The sequence below is a fragment of the Palaemon carinicauda genome, chromosome 21 (genome assembly GCF_036898095.1).
Source record: "Palaemon carinicauda isolate YSFRI2023 chromosome 21, ASM3689809v2, whole genome shotgun sequence".
Lineage (NCBI taxonomy): Eukaryota > Metazoa > Arthropoda > Malacostraca > Decapoda > Palaemonidae > Palaemon > Palaemon carinicauda.
The window spans coordinates 757,089-779,662 of record NC_090745.1 but is presented as its reverse complement, the minus strand read 5'-3'; the positions used below and the strand labels follow the sequence as shown (position 1 = coordinate 779,662).

The following is a 22,574-nucleotide window of genomic DNA, read 5'->3' as shown; positions in this document are numbered from 1 at the left end:
AAAATCTAAAGAATTCTTACTGGCATATGGCAATTCTTTGACACAAAGTAATAAATTTCAAGCAGAAATCTGAAATTCTTGTGATTAAATAAAATCATACAATCTTTGACTTCAGTGCAATGGCAATTTACAGTATTACTTTAGTAGGCCTTGAACATAGCAATTATCCCTTTATTCATGGGATGGATGATAGACATGATGCTGGAAGGCAATAAACAGCACTCCATCATAGCGAGGAAAAATTTTTTGAGGACCACTCAAAAGGTGGTGACTTTTAGGTTATTGAACACACAATTGTTATAGTTTATTTCCTACACTACCTATGGATTCTTTGAATGGAAAAACAAGAGGGGTGCCAACTTCAAAATTCATTCAACATAGGAAAGCAGCACAATAGTGTCAAGTCTTTGGGAACCTTGACTCCTGTTGCGATCTTCTATTCACAAGTGATGAGTCCTGACTAACATCTCCAGGAGAACTGTCTTAAAACTTTTCAAGATTAACTTGGCTGTGTAGCCACTATCATAAGTTCATTACTTCAAGATATCAAAGAAAGTCTTGGCAACTTGTATGTCAGTACTTGCAGCTTATTTGGATGTATTATACCTAGCCTCTTTTAAAAGTTGTTGTGCCAAATGTAAGTGTTTTTTTACACTTGGGCCCCCAAATTTCCCATTCCTTCATCCTCTAACTAGACATGAGACATATGGCCTGTGACATACATCATCACAGAACTCTTTTTAGCCAATGGAAACATTCTCTATGAGAAGCATTACAATGTCCCCTCCAATACCCAACAGCTCAGAGATATAGCCATGCCTACTTCTCACTACACCCCACCGAGACACTTGGGATTCTAGTCTTTATTCATAATTACGAAAAAGCTATTTTATTGTGTTTTTGTTATCATACACCATAACAATACCCTCTTTAGCCAGTGAAATTATTCTTTATGTATAGGTAGCTATGTATTTGGCTCTTTCCCCAGCTATCCCTCTCCCTCTCCACCCACAATGCAACCCTTCTATAAATGCCCATTACCAAGAGCTTTAGTTTTGGTCAAATTCCATCTACATTTATATCTAAAATCACCTAAATTATCTCCATACTAGCAATAATTACCTGAAAAAGTCTCAAGTCAATATAAAACTGGCTCTTACTTTGCTATTAACCCTTTTACCCCCAGGTTATTTGGAACTTTCAAACCCTTAACCCTCAGGGGTTATTTTTTTTTCAAGCATATTTTGCAGTATATTTTTTTGAAATTGCTCCAACAGCCTTAATTTTTGTCATAGAGAAGTCAGGTTGGTCTCATTCTCTTGGAAAATGCCAGAAGTTTCTCAAAAAATTATCAAAAATATGCAAAAAAAAAAAATGTAAATAGCAGTTTTTTGCAAGGACGTACCGGTACGTCCATGGGGTAAAGGGATGAGTTTTGTGAAACGTACCAGTACGTCCTTTGGGAGTAAAACGGTTAAGTTCTGATTTCTATAATCAAAAAAATTAATTTCACAGAAACTGGGAAATTCCCTCAGTACAGGTAACACTGTCCATATAAGTAACCCTAACAGCTGTACCTGTACTGTATATGCGATGACGATAAAAGACTCACTTTCTCTCTTAGTTCAAGTAAATAAATTAACAATGAGAAAGCTCATGATTTTATTTATCGTACTGTATGAAAATTTAGCTTTAAAAGGTGGATAGTGAGTACCAGTTTGGAATCTAACGGGAGCTCGAGCGATAAAGAGTTTAATTGGGGTTAAGATTGGTTACCTTTTAAACAAGTCTGTTGGTTGATAATTCACAAATATAGATTGGTACTTTCCTGTCTCTTTCCTTCACTATTCCACCTCCATCAGTGTGTGAATAGGAAATATGAACATCAGTGGAGTTTCATAACAAATATTAAAAACTTTAACATAATTTATTACCTTCGCCAACAAAGTTGGAAAGAGGTTATGTTTTTTCCCCTTTTTGTTTGTTGGTGAACAATTCCCTGGCCACAAGTTTACTCACATAGTGAAACTTTCAGGGATTAATTATTATGTTGAAACATGGAATCGATTCTACTGTATTTTGAAAGTCCTAGGTCAAAGGTCAAAGTTGAGCAAAAGGTCGAGCGAATTAACTCTAAACTTAACCCCAATTTTGCTCATGGTTGTCACATTGACTTCAAATGTGTCTACGCTCTAAATTAATTTTGGAAAATGCAAGCTGGTTTCGAGAAATAAGCTGCTGTGATGGAGGCCTGTACTCTCAGAGGGTTTTTTCTAGTTATTTTTATATTGACATAATGTTCATATACTTGAACTCTTCTATCCACTGATCAGTGATGTCATGAGACTAATGACAGAGTTCTCGACTTTGAGACTGAAGAGATTATATAGGTCTTATCCATTTTGCAATGAGTGAAAAGGGGAAAATTTCTATTTTCAGATAGATATCAACACAGATTTGAGTAAAAGCAATTTGAACATCAAGTGAATAAAAATATAATAAATTTCATTATCTAAGGTCTGATTACAAAATTCATCGAGTCCTTCTAAAATTACTTACGTTTTGAATCGTATGTCAGAAGTAAGATACTGTGTAAGTGTGAGAATTTGCAGTAAAACATAACGACGGAAGTTTGCGTCGGAGAACTGAAGATCCAGGAGTTTTTGATTGGTCAAGTATTTTGCAAAATACTGATCCTAGAAAAAAAAAATACACATTAGAATATACAACACCTGACATGATACAAACAATAGTGAGCTACCATACATATGCATTATGAATTCCTTAGTATTTCTGCAGAATCAAATATCTTTTAAACAAGATAAATTATTTATTGCACACATTCTCATCCTATACCTGTGCACTATTAAAAAAGAACCTGTCACACCTATAGATCAGAGCCCATGAGGTCCTTAAATTCTCTCCTGCCACGGCATTTGAATATAAAATGGGATAATTACTATCTTCAAAATAGGCATACAGAGATTTTTTCATTTTCACACAATTCTATTTTCACACATTACTCAATAGTACCTTGATATTTTCTGTTATTATTATAACTTGCTAAGCTATAACCCTAGATGGAAAAAGCAGGATGCTATAAGCCTGAGGGCTCCAATAGAGAAAATATCCCAATGAGGAAAGGAAATAAGGTAGAAATAAGGAAATGAAAAAACTCTGTAGGCTATAAGAAATAATAAATAACCATATGAAATATCTTAAGATCAGTAACATTACAATTATGTCATACATAAACAATGAAGAGAGAAGAGTGTGCCTGAGTGAACCCTCAAGTAAGAGAACTCTACCCCAAGATAGTGGAAGAAAATGGTGCAGAGGCTATGAAACTACCCAAGACTGAAGAGCAATGGTTTATTTTTGGAGTGACCTAGAAAGTTGCCGACTATAGCTAAAGAGTCTTGTACCCTTAAAAAGAGGAAAATAGTCACTGAACAATTACAGTGCAGTAGTAAACCCATAGATCAAAGAATTGTTTGGTAATCTCAGTGTTGTCAGCTGTATAAGGACAGAGGAGAATGTGGAAAGAATAGGCCCAACTATTCAGTGTAAGTATGGGCAGAGGAAAAATGCCCCGTAACCAGAGAGAGGATTTTTCCCGTAACCAGGGAGAGGGACAGAATGTAGAACTGTCTGGTCAGTCAAAGGACCCAATAACTCTCTAGCAGTAATATCCCAACAGGTGGCTAGTACCCTAGGCAACCTACTAATACTTGTAATGGGAAAATTCACTTCAAAAATAAGTGAAGGCGGGTCTGCTAATCATCTATTTTTTAAACCCTGTGGCCGCGGGGACATAAAAACAATTAGAATAGCGAAAACGTATCCCTGCGCGTCGTAAGAGGCGACTAAAAGGGACGGGAGGAGGGGCTGGGAACCCCCTCTCCTGTATTATATACTCCTGTGAGACGTCAAAGAGGGGGAGCTGGGGGGAGAGTGACTGCTCCCCGCACTCTAGTTTTGGGGTGCCTGAATGTGCGTGGATGTAGTATAATAGAAAATAGATGTGAGATTGGAAGTATCTTTAGGAATAAAAGGATGGCTATATTGGCTTTGTGTGAGACAAAGATGAAAGGGAAGGGTGACGTGATATTTGGTGAAATGACTGGTAGAGTGTCAGGTATTGAAAGGGAAAGAGCAAGAGAGGGTGTGGCTTTATTGCAGAGTGAATAGATGACAGGTAAAGTAGTGGAATGGAAGGAGATATCATCTAGGTTAATGTGGGTAAGAGATAGGCTGGGTAGGGAATGTTGGGCTTTTGTTAGTGCATATGGGCCAGGTTGTGAGAAAGGGGAAGAAGAGCAGAATGAGTTCTGGAATGAATTAACTAGGTGTGTATAAGGAATTATGTAGTTGTCATGGGTGACTTAAATGCTAGAGTGGGCGCTGAAGAGGTAGAAGGTGTCATTAGGAAGTATGGCGTACCAGGTGAAAATGAGTGGTGACAGACTGGTAGATGTGTGTCCTAAGCAAGAGATGGTGATAGGTTTTAGCTTTTTCAAAAAGAAAGATAAAAACAAGTATACATGGGTAAGAGTGGCAAATGGAATTGTGGTAGAAAGGGCATTAATGGTTTATGTGTTGATAACTAAAAGTATGTTTGGAAGATTGAAAGACGTGCATGTGTTTAGGGGTATGGCTAACGGTATGTCTGAACATTTTTTGGTTGAAGGAAAATTAGTTGTAGCAAAAGAGTGAGGGAATAGAGTGGGGGGGATTAAAATGGAGCTAGTGAAGGTTAAAGAGCTAATAAAACCGGGGGTAAAAAGTGAATATCACAAAATGTTGAAAATGGCATATGACAGAGAGAAACTGGTAATTTAGAGGAGGAGTGGAAGTTAGTAAAAGAAAATTTCGTTGGGATTGCAAGTGATATGTGTGGCAAGAAGTTTATTGGAGGCAGCATGAGGAAGGGCAGTGAATGGCGGAATGAAGGAGAGAAGGTAAAAGTGGAAGAGAAAAAGAGGGCATTTGAAGAATGGCTGCAGAGTAATAGCGTAGAGAAGTATGAAAGATATAGAGAGAAAAAGGTGGAAGTAAAGTGCAAGGTAGCTGAGGCAAAGAGGGCGGCTGACCTGAGGTGGGGCCAGGAATTGGGTCGTTCATATGAAGAGAATAAGGAGAAGTTTTGGAAAGAAGTGAAGAGAGTAAGGAAGGATGGTTAGAGAATTGAAGAGACAGTGAAAGATGGAAATGGAAGGTTGTTAAAAGGAAAGGAGGCAAGGAAAAGGTGGGCAGAATATTTTGAAAGTTTACTGAATGTTGAGGATAATAGGGAGGCAGATATAATTGCTGTTGCAGGTGTTGAGGTGCCAGTGATGGGAGATGAGAGAGATATTACAAGAGAGGAAGTGTGGGGAGCACTAGATGAAACGAGAGTAGGAGAAGCATCTGGTATGGATGGTGTGAGAGCTGAGATGCTGAAGGAAGGGGGTGTGACTGTACTTGAATGGTTGGTGAGATTCCTTAATATGTGTTTTGTGTTGTCAATGGTACCAGTAGATTGGGTTTGCGCATGTATTGTACCACTATATAAGGGTAAGGGAGATGTGCATGAGTGTTGTAATTTAAGGGGTATTGGGTGTAGTTGGAAAAGTGTATGGTAGTGTACTGATTAATAGGATTAAGAATAAAACAGAGAATGCAATCTTAGAAGTACAGGGTGGTTTTAGAAGAGGTAGGGGTTGTATGAATCAGATTTTTACAGTTAGGTAGGTATGTGAGAAATATTTAGCAAAAGGTAAGGTGTATGTTGCATTTATGGATCTGGAGAAAGCATATGATAAGAGTTGATAGGAAAGCAATGTGGAATGTGATGAGGTTATATGGAATTGGTGGAAGGCTGTTGCAAGCAGTGAAAAGTTTCTACAAAGGTAGTAAAGCATGTGTTAGGATAGGAAATGAAGTGAGCGACTGGTTTCCGGTGAGAGTGGGGCTGAGACAGGGATGTGTAATGTTGCCATGGTTGTTTAACTTGTATGTTGATGGAGTGGTGAGAGAGGTGAATGCTTGAGTACTTGGACGAGGATTAAAACTGGTAGACGAGAATGATCATGAATGGGAGGTAAATCAGTTGTTGTTTGCGGATGATACCGTACTGGTTGCAGACGCGGAAGAGAAGCTTGGCCAATTAGTGACAGAATTTGGAAGGGTGTGTGAGAGAAGGAAGTTGAGAGTTAATGAGGGTAAGAGTAAGGTTATGAGATATACGGGAAGGGAAGGTAGTCCGAGGTTGAATGTCATGTTGAATGGAGAGTTACTTGAGGAGGTGGATCAGTTTAAGAGCTTGGGGTCTGTTGTTGCTGCAAATGGTAGAGTGGAAGCAGATGTACATCAGAGAGTGAATGAAGGATGCAAAGTGTTGGGGGCAGTGAAGAGAGCAGTAAAGAATAGAGGGTTGGGCAAGAATGTAAAGAGAGTTCTATATGAGAAAGTGATTGTACCAACTGTGATGTATGGATCGAAGTTGTGGGGAATGACAGTGACGGAGAGACAGAAATTGAATGTCTTTGAGATGAAGTGTCTAAGTAGTATGGCTGGTGTATCTCGAGTAGGTAGGGTTAGGAACGAAGTAGTGAGGGTGAGAACGGGTGTAAGAAATGAGTTAGCAGCTAGGGTGGATATGAATGTGTTGAGGTGGTTTGGCCATATTGGGAGAATGGAAAATGGCTGTCTGCTAAAGAAGGTGATGAATGCAAGAGTTGATGGGAGAAGTACAAGAGGAAGGCCAAGGTTTGGGTGGATGGATAGAGTGACGAAAGCTCTGGGTGATAGGAGGATAGATGTGAGAGAGGCAAGAGAGCATGCTAGAAATAGGAATGAATGGCGAGCGATTGTGACACAGTTCCGGTAAGCCCTGCTGCTTCCTTCGGTCGCCTTGGATGACCGCAGAGGTAGCAGCAGTAGGGGATTCAGCGTTATAAAGCTTCATCTGTGGTGGATAATGGGGGAGGGTGGGCTGTGGCAACCTAGCAGTACCAGCCAAACTCGGTTGAGTCCCTTGTCAGGCTGGGAGGAACGTAGAGAGGAAAGGTCCCCTTTTTTCATTTGTTTGATGTCGGCTACCCCCTAAAATTAGGGGAAGTGCCTTGGTATATGTATGTACTGTATGTACCTCTTAGCACCCGGCCTAAGCATTACTTCTCTAAAAACTCCCAAGAATGTATGTTCTTACAATACTTTTATATTCTTCTGGGGTACATAAACCTTGTCTTTCCATCCTCAACAGGTACTCGGTCATCCTCTGATTATAAGGTCGCATTAAACAAGCACTGATTTTATTTAAGACCAGATATTTTTATAAGACAAACTCATTAATCAGATATTACCTTTATCTGTCACAATGATTAATGTGGGTTTTTATGAAGTATGTGGAATTATTTCATAGACGATTTAACAGCTCAAGATAGAGACGATTGGCAAAATCTAACCGAGGTCCTTTGCGTCAATAGGCATGGGAGGCGATGATGATGACGACGATGAAATGGTATCTACGTACATATCATTTCGGACAGATAGTACGAGCGTGCATATGTAACTTAAAAATAATTCAAGGAGAAAGTGTAGTATCTCAAGACATGTTATGATTATTATTAATTCAATTATTTAACATTATGTTGATTAAAACTGGGAATGGTGGTGAATGACTTTTAGGTGTTTCTTTGATTGAAAATCTTCATGATTGGCAAGGCACTACAGTAAATTTACTAAATTAAGGTGAAGAGAAGTGGATTGCCATTAATAATAACAGTATCAATTATATTACAAATAACTTTACTATTATTGAAAATATGACTAGCAACGCTAACTACAGCACTTACGATACACAATCATATAACTGATGAAAATAAATACTCCAACTAACCTGAGGCTCCGATTTGGGATTTTCTTGAGCTGTAGGATCTGTTGATAGCGTTCGAGATATCTGTGCTGCTGTGGTACTGCGACTTTGTACGTTATCCAATTTGAAGCTCTTGAAAGCTTCTAGAACATCTCCACAATACTGAAAGAAAAGAAATAAGTATAGAGTCCTTCTCAATAAAGGATAAAGCCACACAAGTCCTTCTCAATAAAGGATAAAGCCACACAAGTTCTTCTCAATAAAGGATAAAGCCACACAAGTCCTTCTCAATAAAGGATAAAGCCACACAAGTCCTTCTCAATAAAGGATAAAGCCACACAAGTCCTTCTCAATAAAGGATAAAGCCACACAAGTCCTTCTCAATAAAGGATAAAGCCACACCGGACTTACAGCAAACAACCAAAATCTTACAAGATTAAAATAAAATTGAAACTTACCACGGTAAACATTTTCCAAGGTGCCTTTTGGAAACACTGAGGAGGGTTTCGGAAAAAGTCCTGCAGTGACCAAAACTTTGTGTATAGAGTATAATCTAGACTGATTCCACCACCTTCCTTCTCTTTGGTTTCCTCTGAAATAAGGAGATAAAATGTGACTACCAAATAACATAAAAATGGTCAAATACAGTAACAGTTTTAATATTGAAATCTAGTCCCATGAGGTCCTATTTTAACCAGGCTTATAAACTGCCACATGCAATGTAATGAATAAGTTATCAACCACAGCTATCATGATGTATTTTAACAAAACTAACGTGTCACATATCTAGACTCATTCTGGTGTACTATATTTGATGATGAATAATATAGTTCTACATTTAGATAGATTCAATTTGTTTCAGATCCAGCTTAATAGTGAAAAAATAATTTGTACAATCAGGGGAAAAGTGATTATTTTTTTTTGACTTCCCAGTGAGTTCCTAGGAGGCAATTAATGTTTGAAAGAGCAATGTATTAAGAAACAATAAAAACTTAACAGAAATGAATCACTCTTAGTCGATTCACCTTCCATTTCCTCCGGGTCTTGCTCCACGTTGGTAAATGTAGTGACATTTTCGAGGTTGAACTCAGATATTAAATTTAGACCAGATCGCTCAGAGAATGGGAAAAATCTTGCTAAAAACAGCAATATTCTACCACAGAACACAGTGTTCTGAGAACGTGATAATCTCCGCAACAAATCTGGAAAAAAAATAAATTAAACACTTCAGTGCAATAATCCTATAGCCTATTTTTATTCAAATGTGTTCATGGTAATACATTTCATAGAGGGAATATTTTATATAACTTTTGCTATAAACGGAAAATACCCTGTACTTTTTACCTTCATAAGAGGTTGTGTTACAAATAATGACAAAGTCGTGGATAATTTGTATTTTTCCTAACTATACAAACCTTAGCTATTTATTAGGGGTATTACTTTCGGCGGAGCTGAAATGACGAGCCATTAAAATTCAGCGAGGGTTAACTACCCACACCGCTAGTTAGCAGGGGGGGGGGGTTACCTTGCTACCACTCCCACACCTGTGATTTAGCTCCGTTTGCTTGGAGGTAAGACTTCAAGGGGGGATAGGGCTGGCAGGCAAGTTTGTATAAATAGCTAAGGTTTGTATAGTTACGAAAAATACAAATGATCTATGAATTTGTCATTTGTTCCGTAACTGGAATACAAACCACACTATTTTCTGGGCTCGAACCTGTGCCGCCCAGTGAATAAGCTCCATTTAGCACTTATTCTTAGGTAATTTACTGCTAAATATACCAGAGAAAAAATGTAAAGGAGTGCTAGGTTAACTAGCTCGCTCACCTATTGGTGTCGGTATAAAATTGGGCGTATAATCCAGAGGTCCCGCACTATTTAGATTCATCCACGACAGAAACCCCAATAGAGGAGAGCCGTTCAACCTCACTCGGTACTACTAACACTGCATCCGCTCAGAACCCAACTCCTTTTAGCACGTCTTGTGTTGTAACCCGCTTTTTTGTTGTGCTCTCGTTTTTCCACTTATTTTCATTGGATTATGGCTTCTTCGTCGGTTTCCCAGGAGACACCGTCTAAGTTAAGTACCAAGCTTGGTTTTGCTGTGTTTTGAGCAACCTAGATCGTTTAATATTTGAATTATAGGAGTTTATTCTCTTCGTTCATATCGATCTTGCTTGATTCCACTTACAGTTGGTACTCCTGTTTTGAGAGCTTTTAGTTTCACTCGCGGTGTTACTATATGTATTATTTTTATTATTTTTATTATTAAATTTTATTTGTTATTGTGGATATTCATTATTTAGCGTTTAGAACCCTCGTGGTTCACTTTTTGGGCCGATATCATTTACGTATCGTTATGGCTGCCGACCTTCGTTGCTAGGCGGCAATGTTATTTTTTAAGCCATCAGGTGTGTCTTTTGTGATTTAATTATTATGTTGCATGCCTTGCCCAAAAAATTTTTATGTGTTTATTTTATATTATCAACGTTATCACTATTATAATGAATATTGTGCTATTACTCCGTTTGATCTGTCTGGTTGGGGATCGTCAGTTGGTAGCCCTGCTGCTCCGTATCACGTGATCCTCCCCCATGCTCCCCCTCTCGCTAGGTGGGCGGCTAGGCTTCTCTCCCCCCCTCCCCTAGGGGACCGTTGCCTTCCCTCCTTTTAGAGGGGGTAGTTCAGTGTTTATGGACTTTGTCCTCCCGGTGTCCCGGCGGGTTCGTCTCTGTCTAGTCTGGTTGGCCACCGGTCAACAGAGTTGGATCCCGGTGCACCCTATTTTATATTCACTTATCACACTGGTTTATGTTATATGAAACCCTCTGGGTTCGGTTGGCGGTTCTTATCTACAGTTCCGCCCCCCTATTAATTTATAACAGTTCCTATGATTATATATAATGATTATATGACAGATCACTATCCCGGAGTTCCTATACAAATTGGTTTTGGATACTTTTATTTCCCGGCCCGGGGCTTAGCCTCGCCCCGGGAAATCAGACACCATGTGTCTTAATTTCTTGTTGTTGCATCCTTTTTTATGCTCCCGGCTCGACCGGAATGGATGGCTATACTTTAGTCTTAAGCTAGACTTATGTTTAGGCCCGGGTCCTCCGGACCCGCCCCTACTTAAGAATATTACAGTTAAGCTCTAATCATGTGATAGGCTTATGTTAGGCCCGGGTCCTCCGGACCCGCCCCTACTTAAGAGAATTACAGTTTCTCATATACTATTCTTTTTATAGATGGTGCATTGTCAGACGACGGCCTGTGCAGCTGTTCTACATCAACCCTGCGGCCATACCGTCTGTCGGTCTCACGCCCTATGCGGAGTGCAGCTGGAGGATGTCGTGGTATGGCACCCGGATAACTGTGTGGTCTGTTTTGACCTCGTTACCACCCTTGGATCTGACTCGGTGAGTCCCGTTGGCTATGTTGCCTTCTTATTTATCTTACCTTTTTTTGGCATACATACACTATTTAGTAAGATATCTATGGTCTTGAAGGACCACTGGGAGTCTTCCCTTTTTAATTCCCACTATTATTTCAGGCATCCCCGGAGCAAAAGTCTGCGGCTCGGGCCACACTGAAAGTGTGGGTTGGTGGTTTTGCCCGGAACGTGAAGTCCAAGCGGCCGTACGTCCTCTCCGAGGACTAATGTTCCTTGATTTACCCCAACGCCAAGTCTTCAGCCGCTGTGGCTAGGCATGTTGCAGCTCCCATCATTGCCCACATTGATGCCACCATAGCGGGGTTCATTGATCCAGAGCAGGATCAGTCGGACGCCCCCGGAGATCTAGAAGACAATGTTGCCTCCATGAACCTTGACGTGGAACCCATGTTATTGGATGATCCAGATACAGGTAGGGTGGTAAGTGAGGCAGGTGTTTCCGGCGCTGAGATTCCTATCCTCAGCCCCTCTCTTTCTTCTTCATCTGATCGCTCTTCCTTTCATGGTTTTTCTGGGGACCGTGATTCGTCCCAACGATCACACTCGGTTCCCCCCAAGAATAAGTCTAGAACCTTACCTAAAGCTCGTAAGCCTCATAAGGCTTCTCATGGTTCTAAGCAGAATACAAACCTGTCATCTAAGGCTTCTGGCTCCTCCTCTAAGTCTCGCGACCCGGGAGTTCATTCCGCCACTCCTGCTGCTAGCCCGGGCCTTTCCGAATCAGCCATGCTTCGCATCGTGTCGGAGATGCAGGCTAAGTTAGTATCAGAGATGCAGTCTAAGATGGACACGATGTTCTCTAACATCGGTCAGAGACTTGGGGCATTAGAGCAAGGTGCTCCGGAGCGAGTCCAAAGCTCTCTCATCCCGGATGCCTCTAAGCTCCCGCCGTTTGCCAAGAATAACCCTTGGCGTATGGCTCTTCATTCCCCGTTCTCAGACGGAATGTTAACTTTGGAGGGTCTTGGCACTCGTCCCCTAGAGGACTTTGAATTCTTTCCTCCTGGTCTGGCATTTCCATTTCATGGTTATGCCAGGCTTACCGAGGAAGCTTTGGTTCGGTTAGACAAGGTCCCCAAAGAGACAGTCATCTTCCCTAAAGAGCAAGCCCAATCTGTGTGGGCCAGATTCCTGAATGACATCGGCTGCACCAACACCATGTTGACGCCTTATAAGAGCTCCTTCACAATGTTCTTAATGGACAAAAACACCGTGACTCCATGTGTCAATAAGGTAGCAGAGCTTGCCTTCCAATATGCTCTGGAGGAGAAGCCCTTGCCTCCCATCCGAAAGGTGGATCCAATCTCCCTCCTTCTTCCTTCAGGCATTGAGTGTTGGGACAACGTCCATACCACTTTTACCTCTGGCAAGCTAGCAGCAGACTGTGCTTCAGTAATGTTTAGTGAGCGGCTTCCCCGTCTCCCGGAATCCCTCATTAAACAGGAGTATGATTCCCGCCTACGCGTTGGCCGTACTCTGAACTTGGCCACTTCCACGGAGTCGATAGCCTTGACTTACGATACTGAGAGTATTTTTAAGTCTCTCAACAAGGCTACGTTGCAGTCATTATATTATGACCTGTATGACTTCGCTACTGCTAAACGCAGGTGTCGCAAACATGTCCTGGCAGAGGCGACTATTAGGCATGAACCTAATAAGCTTATCCGGTCCTCCTGTTGGGGTTCAAATCTCTTCCCTGAGGATCTTGTAGAGGAAGTCTTGGCGGAGGCCACTAGAGTCAACCAGAGCCTTAAAGCCCGTTGGGGTTTGACTCCTAAACGTAAATATGACCCTGCAAATTACCAAGCCCGGGGTAGGAAGAAGCTCCGTCCATATACCTCCACCCAGTTCAGGCAACAGCAGAGTGGTTCGTCCATTTTCCGGCTGCCTCTTCCCCCATCTCCTGTTGCCCCTGCACAGCCTTCCACCTCTCAGGCTCCTTCGGACGACTATGTCACCGTTCTGCTCCCTAAGAGCCAGCTTTCCGGTGCCTCCGCCACTTCTCCTGCCTTTAACCAGTCTTATGAGGCTCATAGCTCTTCCCAGAGTTATGGTAGAGGTAGAGGCTACCACCGTGGTTCTAACCAGAACAAAGGCAGGGGAAGAGCCTTTCGCAGGGGAAAGAACTTCCGAGGCGGACGTGGAGGCAACTCCTCAAACCAATACTGAGGTGCAGCAGGTAGGGGGGAGGCTCTATGCCTTCCGCAACAAATGGAGGTTCAGTCCCTGGGCTTTCAGTATCATCTCCAAGGGACTGGGGTGGAGTTGGATTCAAGGACCTCCTCCTCCGAACAAATTTCATCAACATTCCACTCCGGACCTGGTCGAATTTGTCCAGGATCTTTTACAAAAGAACGCCATACAAGAAACGAAACACCTGAAGTTTCAAGGTCGGCTGTTCAGTGTCCCGAAGAAGGATTCAGACAAGAGAAGAGTGATTCTAGACCTATCCCTTCTCAACTTGTCCAATCAATGCGACAAGTTTCGAATGCTTACCGTCTCGCAGGTGCGGACCTTACTTCCCCGTGGGGCCGTCACCACCTCTATCGATCTTACAGACGCCTATTATCACGTCCCGATAGCGAGACACTTCCGTCCGTATCTAGGCTTTCGCTTAGGGGACAAAAGTTACTCCTTCAAGGTGATGCCTTTCGGGCTCAACATCGCCCCAAGGATCTTCACAAAGTTAGCAGAAGTCGCTGTTCAGGAACTCAGAAATCAAGGGATTCAAGTAGTAGCCTATCTGGACGACTGGCTCATTTGGTCAGACACCTCCCAAAATTGCCTAAAAGCCACTCACAAAGTCATCCATTATCTTCAATCTCTAGGCTTCCAGATCAACTTCAAGAAGTCCCGTCTTCTTCCAAAATCGAAGTTCCAATGGCTCGGCCTGCAATGGGATCTTATATCTCATACTCTGTGTCTTCCCAAACCCAAGAGGTTAGAGATTGCAAGGAACACCAAACGCTTTCTCAAAGACAAAGTAAGTTCCAGACGACTCCAAGAGAGGATTCTGGGGTCCCTTCAGTTTGCCTCAGTGACGGATCTTCTTCTGAAGGCAAAATTGAAAGATATCAATCGTGTCTGGCGTTCGGGGGCGAACCGGAAGCTCCGGGACAGGAAAGTCCGCCTTCCTCCCATTCTACGGGAAAGACTTCTTCCTTGGACAAGAGCAAACAGTCTGTCAAAGTCAGTTCCCCTTCGATTTCCGCCTCCGAAGTTAATCATTCACACGGACGCATCCTTATCAGGTTGGGGCGGCTATTCTCAGCTCAGGAAAGTTCAAGGTCTTTGGTCCCCCTTGTTCCGCCAATTTCACATCAATGTGCTGGAGGCCATGGCAGTTCTTCTAACCCTGAAACGTCTCGCTCTTCCCAAGAGACAACACCTTCGTCTGGTCCTCGACAGCGAAGTGGTGGTCCGCTGCCTCAACAGAGGCGGGTCAAAGTCAGGGCCTCTGAACCATGTTCTAGTAGCCATATTCTCCCTAGCAGCCTTGAACCGTTGGCATCTTTCAGCTGTCCACCTGGCGGGAGTCCGGAATGTAGTGGCAGACGCCCTGTCCCGGACCTCCCCTCTAGAATCGGAATGGTCACTCGATCTAAAGTCATTTCGGTGGATTCTCTCTCAGGTTCCCGGTCTCCAAGTGGACCTCTTCGCCACGGAGTCCAACCACAAATTGAGAGTATATGTGGCTCCCAATCTAGACCCTCAGGCTTACGCCACAGACGCCATGTCACAGGATTGGGACATCTGGGAAAAGATTTATCTCTTTCCCCCGGTGAATCTTTTGCTGAAAGTTCTAGACAAGCCGAGATCCTTCAAGGGACAAGTAGCCTTGGTCGCACCCAACTGGCCCAAGAGCAACTGGTATCCTCTCCTGCGAGAGTTGAGACTATACCCTCACCCGATACCCAATCCGGTTCTGTCTCAGATAGTACAAACACGCGTTGTGTACGCTTTCTCAAACATTCAGAGCGCCCTAACTTTATGGACTTTATGAAGTTTGCGGCCATGCATGGTGCCAATATTGATCCTCAAAACACCCTGTTCCTAGAATCGGATAAACGGGATTCCACCATCCGCCAGTATGACTCTGCAGTTAAAAAGTTGGCAAAATTTTTGATAGACTCAGACGTGAACTGTATGAACTTGAACCTTACAGTCACTTTCTTTAGATCTTTATTAGAATCAGGTCTGGCAGCCAATACTATCACCACTATTAAATCTGCTTTGAAAAAGATCTTCCTAGTGGGTTTTAACATAGACTTAACCGATTCTTTGTTAGCTTCAATTCCGAAAGCCTGTGCCAGACTGAAACCGGTTACTCGTCCTACCCCGGTGACCTGGTTCCTTAATGATGTACTCAAATTGGCTTCTGATACCATTAACAGTTCTTGTGATTACATTCCCCTTCTCAGGAAAACACTTTTCCTGGTGAGCTTGGCTTCCGGGGCAAGAATTTCTGAACTGGCAGCCTTGTCGAGAGACCCGGGTCATATTGAGTTCCTGCCTTCGGGAGAGGTCCTTCTTTCACCTAACAAATTCTTTTTGGCTAAGAACGAAGACCCTCAGAACAGATGGTCCTCCTGGAAAATTGTTCCCCTCACGCAAGATCCGTCTCTGTGCCCTGTTACTACTCTTAGGTCTTATTTATCCCGGACCTCCTCTAACTCCTCGGGGCCTCTATTCGTTAGAGAACAAGGCGGTACCATTACTATTAAAGGGATCAGGCAACAAATTTTGTATTTTATTAAACAAGCTAGCCCTGACTCTTTTCCTCTTGCACATGATATCAGAGCGGTTGCTACTTCGGTGAACTTTTTTCACCACATGAATTTTACGGACCTTTCCAGGTATACAGGGTGGAAATCACCGTCAGTGTTCAAGAAACACTACCTTACATTTGGAAGCCCTAAAATTTTCTACAGTAGCTGCAGGGAGCGTAGTTACTCCCAGGTAACTCACAGGTTAATGCCTTGTCTCTTTATCTCTCCCTCTTACCTGCCTCATTTATACCCTATTGTATTCGTTGGTCTCGCACCTGAATACTGTTATTATATTTGTAAATTTTTAAACTCCTGAGTATCTGTATATATTTCACTCACGGCATTATTATACCTACCTTATTTGTCAATTGTCTACCAAGTGGATTTATGTTCATATTTAAGATACCCTTATAATTGTTTTTTGATACTCATCTCTGATTAAAGCATCCTGTATTTCCCTTACGCTTATGTTTTTTCCTTTATTTTGCAAGTTTGGTGACATTTCTCTTGTATAGATTCACTGGGCGGCACAGGTTCGAGCCCAGAAAAGGGATTTTGACGTAGGAAAAATCTATTTCTGGGCGAGGGACCTGTGCCGCCCAGTGAACCCTCCCAGCTCCTCTCCCTTGGAGTCCCCAAACTTTGGGTGCTAAGGAGTTGGGTTCTGAGCGGATGCAGTGTTAGTAGTACCGAGTGAGGTTGAACGGCTCTCCTCTATTGGGGTTTCTGTCGTGGATGAATCTAAATAGTGCGGGACCTCTGGATTATACGCCCAATTTTATACCGACACCAATAGGTGAGCGAGCTAGTTAACCTAGCACTCCTTTACATTTTTTCTCTGGTATATTTAGCAGTAAATTACCTAAGAATAAGTGCTAAATGGAGCTTATTCACTGGGCGGCACAGGTCCCTCGCCCAGAAATAGATTTTTCCTACGTCAAAATCCCTTTATTAGGGGTGACTTACCCATTACGAAGGGTGGACTCCCTGCCATTCTGGCTTTTGGCTTTACCCGGGGGCTCCTCATGCGAGTATGTTAGTATTAAAAAATAAGGAGTCCCTGCGCCTCGCTAAAACCTTGCTACACCAGGTCCGCGGCCTACTCAAGCTGTGTGTTGAGATATGCAGAAGTGTGGCTGTCTAGGTAAAGTTATTCAGAGTCTATTGTAAGAAAAACTGTAGTAACTAAGACTTTCCCAATACCACCTCGCAAGGGTATGGGGATGCAACAGTATTAGCTTTGAATAACTGCCAGTCAAATCTTTTCATTAACGCAGACTAAAACCGGGTAACAGTGCCCTCAACCTTCTGCTACTTGTCCAATAAGGAACTTGAGGTATAAAACCAGCTGTTGTGCAGCCACCACAGGACTGATAGAGATCGTATCGAGTTCCTGTGGGTCACGTCTTGCAGGAGAAAGGTTGTGAAAGTCACCTGGAATAGGAATGATGTTTTGGTGATCCTCCTTTAGTTTCTCCCAGAGCTGATGACAAGAGAAGGGACCCGGGAGGGCTATTGCTGTTCTCTTAAGGTAGAGTCTCATACCTTACCCTGGGTACAGTAACGGATGATCTGGATCGTCCGTTACCGAGTGGAGACTTGTGTAGGATCCGTCACCTCTGGAGACTGTGTCCGGGGACATACTCGGGGACGAAACTGAACATTGCCTTTCGCCCTTTTCGTTAATGGGCGATGTCGAAAGAGAGACCATGAACTTCCTTGACTCGTATGGCTGCTGTCAGAGTGTGTAGGAACATTGTCTTCTTAAACCAGGTGAAAATTTGTTGCCTGGTGAAGTGGAACATAAGGAGGTGTCTTCAGAGACCGGAGAATTTGAATCATGTTCCGAGAGGAAGGTCTCAATTCCGACTGGGGAAAGGCAAGTTGTAAGTCCGTATGAGTTAGGAAAGGTCTAGCAATGAGAGGATGTCCCTTCCTTTCAGTTTGCAAGCGAAGTCTCAAGGTTGAGTGATCGTCTTTACCTGTTGAAACTGAAAAGGGGGTCTTTTCCTCTTGCATATACTAGAGGATTCCGCTATTGCTGGAATAGTGTTATCGAGTGGAGAGAGAAACTTTCCCAGGACACCAACCACACAAGACGTTATACTGCCTGGTAGACTGATGCTGAGGAATTCCTCAGATATCTAGATATCTAGACAAAGCCTCTGTGAGAGAGGAGGTACTGGGTAGTCTCCAGGCGTACAATCATAGCAAAGCTATACTTGTGGTAGGTGTCGAAGTGTGGTTGTCTGTGATGTGGAAAGGGTTCTCTTGGAGACTCTATCAGGAGCTGCAGAAGGTTTGGAAACCATTCTGCATAATGCCATAGCAGAGCTATGAGAGTCCTTGAGAAGCTGACCAATGTTCTAGTCTTCTTGAGAGCCCTTCTCCACACAAAACAGGGACGAGATGTAAACGTCGTTGTTGTACCCACCGTTGTTGGCCTGTTTCATGCCAGAGCCTTAGGGGTCTAGGGCTAGGGAGCAATGGTAGCCTAAGGTTCAAGGGGGTTACGAACAGATCCCTAGTTGGAGGACCCCGTAAAGTCGGGACTTTGTCGGCTACAAGGTGATCCTAAGACCATTCAGTATACCTTATCTGAGATGCTGTGCACAGATTGTCGGCGAGCACATTTCTCTAGTCTGGAATGAAGCGGGCTGATAGTGGCACCGAACGGACTTTGGCCCATCTTAGTGTTTATACTGTTAGATGGTAAGAGGCTGCAAGCAAGTTCCTTCTTGCTTGTCGATGTGAGCCTCTATGTGATGTGTGGTGTTGTAGCCCATCACATCACTGAGTGGTCCGTCAGGAACTGATAAGGTTGCTGAAGGACCGGAAAGTTGCCCTTCATCTCTTAAGAGATTCAAGTGAAGGTACTTTCGGACTCTGTCCAGAGGGCTGAGGTCGTGTGGTGCAGCACTATGGTCCCTCCTCTCTTCTTTTGATGTGTTCTAAGCACAGCATCAAGTCCGAGGGGTGAGGAAGGATGAGAAGGTTATACCACTCCGTAGATTCTCGACTGACACCCATCGCTTGAGGTTCGTCCAAACTTCTAGTCCCATGGGGGTCAGAATGTCTGGGGGATCGAGGGCCTGATTCCAATTAGATTCAAGTCACTCTGGGCTGGGAGTTCTTCTTGTTTTGAGAAAGTTTTGTGGAGATTGGTGTCTAGAATAATTCCCAGATACACCAGTCTTCTGAGAGGGAAGTAGGGAAGACTTCCACAGGTTTACCTTGGTCACTGGATCTTGGTAAGAAAGACTTCAGAAGTTCCGATGCTAATGCAAGGTTGCCACTGAGTCTGCTAAGGTCAGTCCGTCGTCCCGAAACGGAGGAGACAGAAGCCAATCCTGTGAGACCAGGATGGGTGTAGTAGAAAGACCGAAGCACAGTGCCCTGAACTGGTGTTTCTTGTTTGTCTAGACTGAATCTTCCAACTTCCCTAGAGGGATGGTTTGGGCCTGGAAGTATGTGTCCTTTAGGTCCAGTATGCAAATGAAGACCTGAGGTCTTAGCCCTTGTCTCAACTCCAACATAGTGTGGACATCGACCCAAAGGGACAGCTCCTTGCGGATCCTTTTGCATGAGAGATTGTTGACGGTGGGGTCTTGACTCGTGGCGTAAAGGATCGGAAGCATACCATGTAAGGATTCTTTCCTGAGAGAGAATTCCTTTAACTGATAGAAGGAAGGCAACGCTTAACCCTACCATGCACCCTAAAGGGATTGATGCTATTCCTTAGTGTAGAATCAGTCTGGCGAATGTTAATCAATGGTTAACGGTTGGGTATCGTGATTACTGTGCAGTTGGAGAATGCTCCCAAATAGTCCCCTGTCGACAAGCCGCTGATGAGGGTTGTCGATCGTTTGCCGATCACTTTAGTGGATTGGTGTGATGGCGAACTGCCAGTAGCGAGAAGTGTGTTGTATACCTTCTGATCTAGGGAACTACGGGCAGAGGTTGACCAGTAAGTCCGAGTCACAAACTGCTAGCGAATTGTTGATGATAGGCGGTTTGTGAGCCGAAGATGGTAACTGACAGGCAGATCAAGGCTGTCTGGTCAGTCAGCCAAGGTAGATTGGCGATAAACGAGTTGGTAATCTGCTTTGAGAGCCCTGAGAAACAGCAGAATGTTTAATGATAGTCAGTTGGTGATGGTAAGCCATTGATGATCAGCGATCGATTGCAGACCGGTGATCGGTGAGCTAGAGATCAGCAAGCTGACTATGGTTCCTCCTGGTTGGTCAGAGATCAGCAAGCTGACAATGGGCTGGTCAAAGATCAGCGAGCTGAGTTCGATGATCGAAGAAAGATGAGCTGCCCATCGGTGATCTAGTGATCAGCAAGCTGATGACTGGTTATTGACTAGCAATCGGTGATCGGCACGCTAGCAATCGGAGATCGTTAGTCATTGGAGGGACTAGAGGTCAATGATCAGAGCTGAGCTAGCAATTGGCGACCGGCGAGCTAGCGATCAGCAAACAGTGAACTAGCCATCAGCAAACAGTGATCTAGCGATAAATCTGTTGATGCTTTCTTGTTTGCTGACGGTGGTACTGTCAAGAAAAAAATTCAGAAGAGACAGGGACCAAGGATTCCCCATTTTGATTCTCCCCTGGAAGATGGAATCTTCGAAATCTTGAATACTTCTGTGAAGCCTCATTCCTCTTTTCCCGGCGGCCATGTTATGCGTTTGCGAGGAGAGGAATGGGGCAATGGTGACCTGTCCAAAAGGTTTTATTCTTTTTGCCTATTGCGCGAGTGTGCAGGAGAGTACTGGAGCGATGGCACACAGGATGATGCTGGGGCTCAGTTTCTGCTGAAGCGCAGTTTTCGGAGAATGCGCAGAAGAGCGCTGGTGCGCAGGTGAGCACTGGCTCTTTGGCAAGAGCTGGCATATTGGCGAGCATTGGATCTGCGAGCACTGGCTCTTTGGCAGGAGCTGGCGCATTGGATCTGAGACCGCAAATGCGCAGGAGGGCGCTGGTCTGAGAGCGGAGAAGAGCGCTGACAAACAGGCAAGCGCTGGCTTTTTGTGAAGAGTTGGCGCATTGGCGAGCGCTGGATCTGAGAGCGCAAGTGAGCAAGAGGGTGCTGGATCTAAGAGCGCAGATAAGCGCTGGCGCGCAGTAAGGAACTGTGTAGGGTTTTGTGAAGTCTCCCTAGAATGTGCAGAAGAGCGTGACTGGTTGCACAAGGGCGCGGATGACTTCTGGGACGCGTGCACGGAAGACTGCGGCGCGCGTGAGGAAGACTGTTGGTGCTGGTGCGCGCGCGGGGAAGACTGCGGGGGCGCGCGAAAGCAATGGCATGCATGAGAATGCTGGCACATAGGAAAGCACTGGCGCACAGGTGCAGAAGATCGTTGGTGAGCAGGAACGATCCACAGAAGAGTCCAGGACTAACTGCAGGGTAAGTTTGCGCTGGTAGGTTGGTAGGTCAGCTGGCAGGACGACCAGGAACTGGGATGTGCCCTTTAGAAGGGCAAACATCCATTGATGGCGACCGTGATAGGTCCACAGAAGAGTCCAGGACTGTAGTCCAAGGACTAATTGCAGCATAAGGTTGCGCTGGTAGGTTGGCAGGTAAGCTGGCAGGACGACCAGGAACTGGGATGTGCCCCCTTTGGAAGGGCGAACATCCACCGATGGCGTGCGTGAAAGGTCCACAGAAGAGTCCAGGGACTAAGCTGCAGCGCAAGGTTGCGCTGGTAGGTCGGCAGGTCAGCTGGCAGGACGAGGCAGGAACTGGGATGTGCCCTTTGGAAGGGCGAACATCCACCAATAGTGATCGTGAACAATCCACAGAAGAGTCCAGGACCAAAGTCCAAGGACTAGCTGTAGCATAAGTTTGCGCTGGTAGGACGATCAGGAACTGATAATGCCCATGAGGGCCGGTGGACCAGCAAGCTGACCTTAAGCAGTAGAGCTCCTCCGAAGAGGAGTCTCTATGAGTGGCCCCTCTCGTGATCGAGAGAGGTGATCACTTCGCAAGAGAGACTTGCTTAAGACATTGCTAAGCCACCGAAGGAAGAGACTCTCAGCAAGGGAGGAGAGTAGTCTAGGCGAAGGCAGCAACAGCAGTCGGAGTCGATGAAGTGATTAAGATGCGGGAAGTTCTCCTTCGGAAGGGAGAAACAACCTCACACCTGGGGAGGAAACTTTCCCTCGGAAGGGAAAGTTGTCCAAACCCTGGAGGCGAACCTCCTGTTAGTGTTCTAAGATGATCTGAAGTGCTGATCATGTTGTTACGGGCATACTTCTAAGAGAAGGGATGACGTCCTCTGAGGGACGGCAGTGACAGCAGATTCCCCAGGCAAGAACAGAACCGCTCTGCTTCGTCGGTACTCTTAGTGGAACAAAGAAAACTGCATAGCTAACTGAGGAAAACTAAAATAAATTATGTAACAGAAAATTCCCTAGGGAGGAACTCCAAAGAGGACCACCGAGGGAACAACATAAATTAAGTGTTGGGCCCTCCCAACACTGTAATA

General features: G+C 44.1%; 1 protein-coding gene across 1 annotated transcript in view; it reads right to left on the bottom strand.

Moving 5' to 3' along the window:
- The window catches only part of Hpr1 (THO complex 1-like protein Hpr1), a 75,624-nt gene that overhangs the window by 34,161 nt on the left and 18,889 nt on the right, over window positions 1-22,574 (bottom strand). Inside the window, exons 4-7 of the mRNA XM_068344772.1 lie at window positions 8,884-9,060; window positions 8,317-8,450; window positions 7,883-8,020; window positions 2,560-2,696 (exon numbers count right to left, since the gene is read on the bottom strand). Of these exons, the coding sequence (XP_068200873.1) occupies window positions 2,560-2,696; window positions 7,883-8,020; window positions 8,317-8,450; window positions 8,884-9,060 (586 nt within the window). The remainder of the gene's footprint in view (window positions 1-2,559; window positions 2,697-7,882; window positions 8,021-8,316; window positions 8,451-8,883; window positions 9,061-22,574) is intronic.